The 11,400-nt window shown below is 48.5% G+C and overlaps 1 protein-coding gene across 1 annotated transcript; it reads left to right on the top strand.

Moving 5' to 3' along the window:
- Window positions 1-1,712: 1,712 nt before the first annotated feature.
- On the top strand, window positions 1,713-7,237 carry LOC122535264 (homeotic protein distal-less-like). Its single transcript, XM_043666656.1, has 3 exons — window positions 1,713-1,884; window positions 2,633-2,945; window positions 3,365-7,237. The coding sequence occupies exons 1-3, from the start codon at window positions 1,755-1,757 to the stop codon at window positions 3,381-3,383; spliced, it is 462 nt and encodes a 153-aa protein (XP_043522591.1). The 5' UTR covers window positions 1,713-1,754; the 3' UTR covers window positions 3,384-7,237.
- Window positions 7,238-11,400: the final 4,163 nt, after the last annotated feature.

The raw sequence follows: 11,400 nt of genomic DNA, 5'->3' as shown, positions 1-11,400 counted from the left end.
ACTCGTTTTGACGTGACGACGCCTCCCCTTGTCCCCCTTTTCTTTCTTTCGCTCTCCCCATCTTTCTCCCCGTCGTTCTAGCCGCCTCGTCTCTCGCTCCTCGCCCTCGCCGCTGGCCTCCGGGCTCCGTGCTTCACGCAGCCGACTTAGTTAATTAAAGTAACCGTACGGTTTTTGATTGACGCCCAAGGCGTAAAAAGTCGTGGACTTCGCGCACATACTCGGCACCCAACACGCTCGCCTGCGTGGGTTACGCAATGGCCGATCGCCGAGGGTTGACGCAGAAGCATCTTCTCCGATGATATTGACGAGAGATTGATAAGAGTTTACAGCCTCTTTCGTGAATTTTTTCATAGCAGCAGGCATCGTTTGCGAGGAAAAACGAAATATTCCACAAAAGAATTATTCTTTCGTAGAATTTAAAAAGTCATTCTCAAATGAAACGTGTCCGTAAACTTTGACATGATCGACGTTCAAAATTAATTTGTAAGAGTTGCGACGATATTACTCCGTATTACGTGCAATCGTCGTAAAAAGATCTATTTAACATAGAAGCTTTTCCGACTCTCGATTTCCCGGAAAGGGGAAGAACCATATAAAACGTTACGTTGGCCTGGTAAAAAACGCTTCCTGAATTTTTTTTCCTCCTTCAAACGCGCAGGGTTAACGCGCGCCGTTTGCCTAGCTGCTGCTGGCAAAACACACGAAACGCAGTTCCCCGCGCACGGCGTCGGTAGCCGCCTCTCTCGCTCTTTGCGTTCGCGTTCGCCTAGCCGAGCTGAGCTTACGTAAGATTGTGGCAACGCGTCACGTGCACGCGGCGCACGTACAGATCGCGCCAAGACACAAAAAAAAAAAAAGAAAAAAAAAAAAGAAAAATACCGCATGTGCAATCCTAACAGCGGTACAGGCGCATTAGTATCCGCCGCACAGGCCGAACTCGACGTTCCGCGCGGCGTGTGTAGGTCGAGAGACAGGCAAAAGAAACGATAAGTTACGAAACCAACAGTTCCTCTCTTCTTTTTCTCTCATTTTTATCATCCTCGTTTTTCTTTCGTTCGTTCCCCCCGTCGTCCTTCCACGTCGGTTTTTAATCCGGTAGCGCGACCGTGCTGCCACGGTATTATGCAGATGTATTATTCCTCCGTAGCGTGGCCGAACACGAGTCGAAAGCCGCGCGCAGCACAATGTATCCTTCCTTCATCATCGATATATCCGTTCGGTTGCTGTACCAACGTCGATAAAGCCCCTCTCCTCTCGCTTCTCGGTGTCTGCATGCGCCTTGTCCCTCTCGCAAAATATACACGCGTATACACCGAACTGAACAAGCGTGTATCATTACGCTCGGTGCGTACTCGCAGAAATTCATATCGAACTCTGTAATTATCGGATGTTTGACGGACGGAAGGACAGCGGCAACAGAGACAGTGAAAATTGCTGGTCTCTGGACGAGCGCAACAGTACACACCACGTCTCGGTCCACGTTAAATAGTACATCAACCTCGTGCCGCGATGCAGCACTCTCCTCTCTTCTCCTCTCCTCTCCTCACCATCGTTTTTCTCTCTTTCTCCATCCCTGGCCGCGTGTTTCTTCCTTCGTTTTTCTCCGCCGATCTCTCTTCTTCGATCTCTTTCACCGATCGCTACTGACAACCCGCGAAACGAGTTTCACCTGACCTGACCGTCGCGCTCGTTGGACTTTTTTGTTGCAGGTGAAAATCTGGTTCCAGAATAGAAGAAGTAAATACAAGAAGATGATGAAGGCGGCGCAGCAGGGCGGCGCTGGCGGCGGAGGGCAACACGGCAGCCTCCTAGCCGGCGGAACCGCTTTACCCGGAGGACCATCCCCTCAACCGGGTCAACCAGGAAGTCTCATGCAAGGAGGTACGCTCGTACATAACGATTAATCGAACGAGGGAAAACATTCCCATTTTCATTCTCGCCTTTCAAAACGTTCATCATTTTCATCGGCCACTGAGAAAATACGCGCGCAAAGTGTTTCCGGTTAATTACCATTCCGCGTTGCAAGGATCGAACATGTTCTACGGCTTTCAAGTTGAACGAAAATATTTCGCACGTTGGCTAAATTAGGTTCGATTTCTTTGAGAGTCAACAAGTGAAACTCCACGTTATTCACGAGTCGGGACGTGTAAATCAATTAGAGAAATCGAATTCGTGCCAGTGATTTAAAAGTGAATTAAAATTTAAGTCGGTATCGTGATATCATTCCGAGATCTTCCATAAAACGATCCTTAAGAATCCCTATTCCCCCGTCGATTCTTGCATTTTTAACTCGAGTCGGGTTAAGAATTTCCATCCAATTTACCGATCAATTCGCCGTCTTGAATCTTCATCCACGAACCAACCCTCTTTCCCCGCCAATCTCGAGAATTTCCAACTCAATTTCCAAAGATCCGAAATCCCGATTCTCCTCTCCCTTTCTCTCTCGCCGATCCTCGTCAGAGAATATTTCCACAGGATTCGATAAATCAATCCGCCCGCCATTCCCGAGCCGCGTCATGGATCATCCCCGTAACGCGTCAACGGAACGCTCCACCCCCTGGTTCTGTTCCGCTCAAGATAAGTCTATATCTAGAGAATCGATCTCGAGCGTTCTCCGTTACCGTTTCAGGAGGCGGAAGTTCCGTGTCGGGCAGCCCGACGACGGGCTACCTCGGCGGCATGGGTGGCGGCGCAGGGGGTCACACCCCCGGCAGTTCGAGCCCCGGAAGCGAGATGTCGCCTCAGCACAACGAGAGTCCACCCGCACCCTCTTGGCCGGGCGAGATGAAGCACCATCCGCATCCGCACGCGCCACCGCACACCCACCACCACCCCCATACGCCTGGCCACCATCCACCGCCACCGCCGCCGCCGCCGCACCACGCGGGTTACATGCCACAGTACTCGTGGTACCAAGCGGATCCTAATCCCGGACTACTCACGTAAGTACCACGTCTGTCATTCGTTCGATCGCTTTGTTCGACTAATCGACCAAACGACGCACAATGTTCAGGGGCCGATAGACATAGTCCGTGATTGAAACGAATGGAAGATATTTGTTGCAAGATACGTCTCGCGTTATATTATACGGTTGTACCATTTGGAACGAGTAATGGGAAAATAGAATAGCAGTACGAATTTCAGAGCAGAGATCGTTTGAACAGTTCGAAACAGTTTAAACAGTTTGTCTATTATCTCTAACGATCCTCGACGTCCGAATGTGACTTCCGGATTTTTATCGACAGAAGACATTCCCGGTATTTATCAGGAGGCGGAGAACGTCGTTCCGCTTCAATTTTCACGGAGGACGGGCACGAAGGGCTGGATTCTAATGGCTCGTTCGTCTGTCGTATTTTTTCAGGGTGTGGCCGGCGGTTTAACGAAGATGTCCTTCGAGCTGTGTTCAGGAGGAATCGCTTCTTCGTAGCACCGCGGACGTGCCAGCGCCCCTGCCCCAAAGTGTGAATACGTATAGCACCTGTCGCGATGGAATTCGCGTTCGATGTTAATAAATTCTATTCCTTAACGAGAGCCGCGTGTTCACCGGACCGGTTTTGCGCTCGACCCTCACGGGTCCCGGACGGGTCGTTCGTCGTTCCGACAAAAATCGAATCGATCGCGACGATGGTATCGTAGATCGTCCGAGAGATTTTCGCTGAAATGTTTCGCGATAGAAAATCGAGATCACTGACGATTACGCGTCATGGGTGTCAACGTTCGCGTCGATGGAATCGGCACGGAAACGTCCGTCGACGAGGACGAAGCCGGTCTCGTTTTACCTGAAACGATCGACGTGAGGGCCCAAAGATCGCACGACACATGTAACGGCGACGCAAGAATCATCGACTAGATATGTATAGCGGAAGATCGACGGCAGATCGTTCTCCTCATTCGCCTCGCGAGCTTATCGATCGTTCATCGTCGTCGAACGCACGAAACCAGGCAAAACCAGTTGACGATCGGCCGATCTAACCGTGACTGAATAATGACTGAATAATCGCTGGTGTTTCAACGATCGCGAAACGATTTACACGATTGACCAGACGACAGTTTCCATAGTGGCATCGTTAAATGTCAAGACAGCAGGACGATTCTCCGTGACAACTATTGGCGAACGACTGTCCATCGTGGTTCTCGCGCGTAGACCAAGAACCAACCATTTTCGCCAATCGAAAGATTGTTTTCGCGTTCTAAACGATTCGCAACGATTCCTCGGTTTCCTTGGTAAATGTCAATCCGGTTGGTAGATGACGTTAGATCGGTCGATCCTTCGTGACAGTTGCCCAACCGAGGCGGCTGACCCACTTCGTGCTCTGGAAGCTGGATCTCGTCGGATCAAACGGCGTCAGAGCGAGAAGAGAGCAGAGAAGGCGGAGAAGAGGCAGAAAGAGTAACCGCGAAAGGGGACAGAAAGAAGGACGAACAGAGACGAGACGAGGAGGTGAACAGAGATGGAAAAAGATGGATGGATCACGGGGAACAGAGAGAGAGGGACATTGCACAAACTCGTCGTCGAGAAACAGTCGTTCCTCAAGGCGGTTGGGAAGTAATGAAATCCTAATGACATTTTCGTGAGTCAAACGATCTCGGCAATCACGGTGGCGCGCTGTAATCACCGGTCCCTCCTTTCCGGATGAAGCAACCGAACGCGGTGGACCCTCCTCCGAAAAGGAGCGGACGACACGAAGAGATACGCGCGATTTACCACGAAACCCGAGGCCGTGCACAGCCAATGGAAAAAAATCATTATCTCGGTCGACGACGCGACCGACAGTTCCGACAAGTACGCGTTCATTAAATTCGCGAAGAAAACAAAACAAAAAGAAAGAAAAAAAATCGAAACTACTCCGTGAGTGCACGGTCTCGCGTTCGGCGTGTCGACGACGACACATCAAACAAAAATGTCGGTCGAGTTACATTTTCGTCGCGTTATCTCTCCACCATCTCGCGAAACCATTTCTCTCTTCTCCACTCGTACGTACGTTTCCTTGAGAAACATTCCTTCTCTTCCGGGCGATAAATACTTTTGTCGTCCCCTCTGTTCGTAATTCTCTGTCCGACAACCTTCGACCTCGGTGCCTCGAGGGTGAGTGCATCGAGGGCGCAAGGGTTTTCACAGGGGTTTTACGCTGTTTTTACCATTTCCCGTCGGCCATGCTGCAAGTCACCCTTTTGCCATCTTTGCCATCACCGGCCAACGATATACATAGCTAGCTTTCAAAGAGTTGCGCCACAAAACCGCAGGAAAAAAGCAACGAACGCTTGCGGTTTGCAACCAGGGGAAACTGGGAGGGCCGGTGAGCCCCACCGCTGACCCAAATCCTCCGGCGTGTCGGTGTAACAATGGTCGTCTCATGAGAACGCGGTCTCGCACGGTCCCTTGACTTCCTGATTCTGCCCTCTTTTTCACCTCCGCAGATGCCAATTCCGTTCTGTCCGACACAACCAACGCCGAAGGATCGCGAAACTTTCGCAAAAAGCCACGTCGAAAAAATCTCCCACCCATCCCCGAAACTCTCTGTTTCCCAATCCTCCCTTCGACACCTTCTTCTTCCTTTTCCCCTCCTCTTCAAACGTTTACTTTACCTCGATTTCATTCACATCGTCCTATACTTCAGTGACACTCGACGACTTCAAATTCCACGCGAACGTAGAGAGACGCGAAGAGACCCAGAGTTGTCGTTCCGACAAAGTTACGTTTCGTGTTTCCCCGGCGCGCGTGTAGTCCCCGTTAGAATATTTCCTCGAGCGCGCTCGAGCTTTCCCATCGTGAAACTCTCGACATGGGAACAGAGTACAAAGCCAGTTTCACGCCGCTGGACATCTGGAGCCATCGCGTGTTACATCGAAATCCGCGCGCGAGAGAGTGAGAGAGAGAGAATCAGCCTGAAGCTAGGCGAACGACCGGCGACGAGCAAGATCCACGTCGACATGTTTTCTCTCCCCCCCCCCCCCTCATCCCTCTTCCCATCTCGTCTGCCCTTTTATCACGGTCGAAATTTTTCCCATTGTCGCCCGGTCTTTGCTCGTCGTAGTCGCGTTGATGGCTGTTGTCGTCGTCTCGACAATCACGGACACGGCGTTCACGCCTCGGATTCAGCGCGACGACGACGACGACGAGAGATGACGACTACCGATTCCCTCCCGTGTGTGCACGCGGAATAAGTGCCGTTAGATTGCGAGGCTACGAGGCGCGGAACGGTGACGGGCAAGCGGTTCTTTAGCGGTTTAGATTCGGTGCAATAAGGAGGCGTGTGCGTGTATAATTTAAGACGAAGCTCCCTCAGTTCCTAAATTGCGTGTAGAGCGAGTGAAAGAAAAAAAAAAAAAAGAAAATGAAAAACAGCGTAAAACGATTCGATTCGAACGCGGCGACGAAAACCTGGTGGACCGGCGAGAGAGCGTTTTGCCGGGCGATTCTCGCGAGCGCGCGGGAAACACGCGCCTCGCGTGGTCCGTTACTTCGATCTCTCTCTTCGTCGTGAGATTGCCGACAGGGAAACAGAGAAAGGAGAAGCAAAACGGGTAAAAGGAAGAGTAAAATTAAAGAAAGAGAAGGACGCGCCCTGCGACGATGTGTCAGTCACCGAGCAACAGCGGACGCGTAACGTGTTTTGCAGTTTAGCTTTGTCACGCTTTCGTCGAGTTCGCGGTATAATGGAAAACGTCGGCCGAGGACGAGCGAAACGGACTTCAACGCGATGGAAAACGAAGAAATGTAACCGAGTGACGCGAGCATCGCGCGGAATAAACGGAGGAGAAGATGAGAGAAGTTCGTTGGAGACGAAGCAGAAGAGAGGAGTCCGTAGAATTTACTAGCGTTACTAGTCCCGGTGCAAGCAAGCGGGGATCGAATCAACCGGCGTGAAACAGATTTATAAATGATCGATCCCTTCTGGTGCGTGTAAATACTGCATCGGGGCCCAGCCCTGTTAGCACGTAAGCCGTAAAAACAAGTGAAAAAAAAATCTGTGTAAAATACGATATTGTGATAAGATGTGTAAAGATACGAGAGAGCAAGAGCGAGAGAGAGAGAGAGAGAGAGAGAAAGAGAGAGAGAATGGAAGCCAGAAATCGTCTATATACATATAGGTTAATAACAACACGGCAGACCCCAGTTTATCAATTTTATCGAGTACCCTTGTACGAATATTAGATATTACGAGGACTAAAATACCTTAATTATGATTACTATTGTATAAAATATGAATAATAACTAATTAATTCAATTTAATTCGCATCGTATTTGTACACGTACTTATTCTATCACCCCTATTTACGATTTCACGAGTTGTCTTTCTTTTTTTTTTTTTTTTTTTTAAATACGCTACGTTTAAAGTAATAGAGGTGTTTGCAAAGTGAACGTTGTGTTCAATGGTGTTCTATAAATTATCGCGTAAAATGGCAAATGAAACGCGTGTTTCACGAGCGTTTCTGAGGGACTGCAACTGCAGAACGGAGTGTTCCAATGTCCTGACGGTAGGTACGAGTTCCTTTTTCTTTCCCTTTTCTCTTTGTTCACCGGTAGCGGACACCACCTGCCGCTGTAGAGGCGGCGTACGCATGCTCTACTTTTATGGATAACTGTACTCCTCTATCTCGTTTAAAGCGAAGCCACCGACTATTCCGTATCTTCTACACGGTGTCTTCGAAGAGTTGGAAAACTTGCGAAACGATCAATATTTCGTAATCAAGTGCTCTCTAGCAATAATCTGACGACAGACTATATTCTTGACTGGGAATATCGTTCTCTATTCAACGATGTTCCACCTCGCGACCTTTTTTTTTTTTCTAAATAAGGCTAAGAAAATAACAATGTGAGTCAATGCCATTTTGTTTTTACTAACACGGAAGGTTCGGAAACAGCTTTCGAAACAGGGGAACGGAGATTGGAATTTTTTTCCGCGAGTCGCCTGGTCGACTATCGTCGGCAGAAGGAGCGAATCGATCTGACCGGCGTCTATTACAATCCTGTTCGGGCTGATCGTAATAATCGTGACGACGCTTAATAAGCCAATTAGCCATCCGACGATTAAATCGTTCGTTTATCTGAATATTGATTTTTCGCGAGACAAAGGCCACTCTCTCCCCGACAAAAGCGGCCATGTTCCGCAGGCACTCAGTCGTTCGCTACGCGCGACTACGCTTGCTCGTCCGTGCGGGACCATCGGCAGAAAAAGGTGTACCGATGTTCCGATGAATGCGGTGTGCGCGCCTCGCCGCGGTTTTCCAAACGTAAACTTATACTCGGTGAAAAGGAAGAGAGAGGAAAAGAGAGAAGAGACAAGGAGGAAAAGGAGTGAGAAGAAAGCGCGTGGAAATCAGACAGAGAGAGAAAGAGAGAGAGAGAGAGAGAGAGAGAGAGAGACCACCGTGGCACGACAATGCAGCGGCATAAAGTCTCACAAGACGCACGGGGAAACCTTGCAACCGGGGGGACAAAAACCTATAATGGACACAATGGTCGATGGATCTCGACTGTGGGCCTTCGACTGGAAGGCGCCGGTATTCATTGTGGTGTACCTTCGAAAAGATTATGTCGAGTGGATGTTTGCTTCTTTTCGTTTCTTCAGTCACCACTACGCTCTTTCTCTCTCTCTCTCTCTCTCTCTCTCTCTCTCTTTTTCTCTTTCGTTCAGCCTAGCCGTTGGAACTTCAAAATTATCGTTCGTTTCCCTCTGGTAAGTTGTCCAGTTCTGGTAAACATTGTTTCCACAATGTGTCGAGAAACATAGATTGGCTTTCGATCGATCGGCTCGAACGATCTCGTCTCAGAGATTCGATCGACGCGCACCGGTAGATTCTAAACCAACCTGTACTTTATATCAGGTCTAACGAGTTCATTGCATGTATGCCACGTTATCACACTGTATTAGCCGCTCTGCCTGCCTGTCGATTTTGTCCTTGTATCTTGCTATATCATCTGTACGATAGAGCGGATTTATGGCGACACGATTTGCATACATTCGACCGGTAGCACAATTAACACGAGATAAACGAGCCAAGCGGTGAAGGAGGAGGAAGACCGGCGAGATCGGACGTATTTTTCCACGGGCGAAAAACGCACGATAAAAGCAATACGATCAACTGCTGATTATCTTAGTCGCCGAGCTAACGAGGAAAGGATAGTTAAATAATAACAACCGCTTCCGTCTAATCAAATACGCGTCGAAGATCGCATTGCAGACAAACAATTGGGCAAAGCCAGGCCTTCGTACGAACCAGCTCGTTTAATTCAACTTCCCTCAACATCCCCTTATTCTATTACCCGAGGCCTACCAACCCACCCCCCTCCCTTCTCCTCTTCCGCCTCTTTAATTGCATTCCCAAAGATGAGATCCGAATCTAGAGCGCAGAACAAACAGGAGGCGAGAGCAGAAAATTAAACTATTAAAGTGCTCGAGAAACTTAAGTATCGCGCATCACGATCATCTTGGCTTCAACCGAACGTACGTATGTACGTAAGTGAGCGAGAGGAACGCGCGGACTTCGTGTAGTTTCCGCTTTATCGTGGCCAGCGATCGCGCCACCCTAAGCTAAGCAGATTGCTCGACTTCGGATAATTAGCATTTAAATTCGCTGGTCGAATTTTCTCGGGTCAGGCGAGATGAAATTGAAACGTATCTCGAAAGTAATCGAGAGTCGGCAAATTAGAAAAATACGAGCCACCTCGTAATAGTGATCTACGAAATTTGATTGAAAACCATTTAAAATTTTTTACTTTTGCAATTATTTCTGAATTTTTTGAATAATATATTCCGAGCCAAGTGAATCGCTGATGACAGATTCGAGTCTTCGAGTTCAAGGAGAATATCGAAAATGGAAAAGAAAGACTGAGGCGACAATACGTCGACGATAGGTGCGATACGAGAACCCACACGCGTGATACACGATGATAGTGGATATAACGGAGCAGGGACGGGAATTAGTATCGTGCAGGGGTCAGGAAGAACGAGCTACGGCCTGCTAAGACGGCGGACGATATCGAATAAACAAACGAACGAGTGGGAGGCGGAGGAAGTGGCGGATATTAAGGTCTTCGTGACGGAACTTGCCTCGTATTATAGCGAGCTAAGTGAGGAGGTCTCCTCGTCTGGTCGAACTAATTCTATTACTTCGTCCCTTCCTTCCACCACCATACGCTCGCTTCTATCTAACCGTGGATCATCGCTGTTAGACGACTATCTTTCGCTGGATTGTCTTTGGTACGATGACAACCTCGGTGACAAGCTGCTGATAAATGTGCCCTTCGTTTCAATCTCGCGGTGGATTCGATTACGAAAGGGTTGCGCTCGAGCCGCAAACTTTAAGGAAGCTTCCGCTTACCAGCACGACACGAAGCTTTCCCACAAGCTTCTAATCTGCGATGTGAAATTAAAAGAATTTCGCGATCCAAATCAAATCTTCGTCTCGATCTTTCTCCAGCGAACTCTGCGTTACGCGGGAATCGTGGCTGAACTCTTTGGGAAACTTATCCAACAAAGATAGATCACCGTCGACTGATACGAAGTTTGGCGAATTGAGAAATCTGAATCTCTACGTCGCAAGGAATTCCCACGTTGCTCGCAAAAGATCATCCAATGCTAGACAATGTGTTCATAAATTGAAGTCAATGGTGATCAAAGTTAATCTTAGCAATTTTAAAAGCCTAAATTTCCAACGCGATGATAATTTCCATGTCGCGAGAAATCCCCGTTTCTCGCTCGCGGGGCAAAAGAATATGCTACGGGGACGATGTCCGTAAATTGAAGTCAATGATGATCAAAGTTAATCTTAACAATTTTAAAAGCCTAAATTTCCAACGCGATGATAATTTCCATGTCGCGAGAAATCCCCGTTTCTCGCTCGCGGGGCAAAAGAATATGCTACGGGGACGATGTCCGTAAATTGAAGTCAATGATGATCAAAGTTAATCTTAACAATTTTAAAAGCCTAAATTTCCAACGCGATGATAATTTCCATGTCGCGAGAAATCCCCGTTTCTCGCTCGCGGGGCAAAAGAATATGCTACGGGGACAATGTCCGTAAATTGAAGTCAATGATGATCAAAGTTAATCTTAGTAATTTTAAAAGCCTAAATTTCCAACGCGATGATAATTTCCATGTCGCGAGAAATTCCCGTTTCTCGCTCGCGGGGCAAAAGAATATTCTACGGGGACGATGTCCGTAAATTGAAGTCAACGGTGATCAAAGTTCGAATTCGGTGATCCAAAGTCTGCGAGGGAGGAACGGCGAGAAGGGTGGCGACGGGCAGAACCAAAAAAAAAAAAAAAAAAAAAAGAAAAAGAGGAGGAAAAGTTAAGGGAGGAAAGTTAGAGATGGTTGGAGCAAGAGGTGGTCAGGTTGGGGTGCCAATTTGCGATTCCACGCAGCAAGAAGGGCGTGGCGGCTCGCGCA

This window comes from Frieseomelitta varia, unplaced genomic scaffold, assembly GCF_011392965.1.
Source record: "Frieseomelitta varia isolate USP_RPSP 00005682 unplaced genomic scaffold, Fvar_1.2 scaffold_691, whole genome shotgun sequence".
Lineage (NCBI taxonomy): Eukaryota > Metazoa > Arthropoda > Insecta > Hymenoptera > Apidae > Frieseomelitta > Frieseomelitta varia.
Note: the sequence above shows the minus strand (reverse complement) of the source record. Positions and strands in the feature narration are given on the sequence as shown.

Bases quoted from the DNA above. Each gene is read 5' to 3' on its own strand.
- LOC122535264 (XM_043666656.1), top strand. From the start codon at position 1,755: ATGATGAAGGCGGCGCAGCAGGGCGGCGCTGGCGGCGGAGGGCAACAC. The intron at 1,885-2,632 runs GTACGCTCGTAC...TTACCGTTTCAG, and splicing joins AGGAAGTCTCATGCAAGGAG to GAGGCGGAAGTTCCGTGTCG.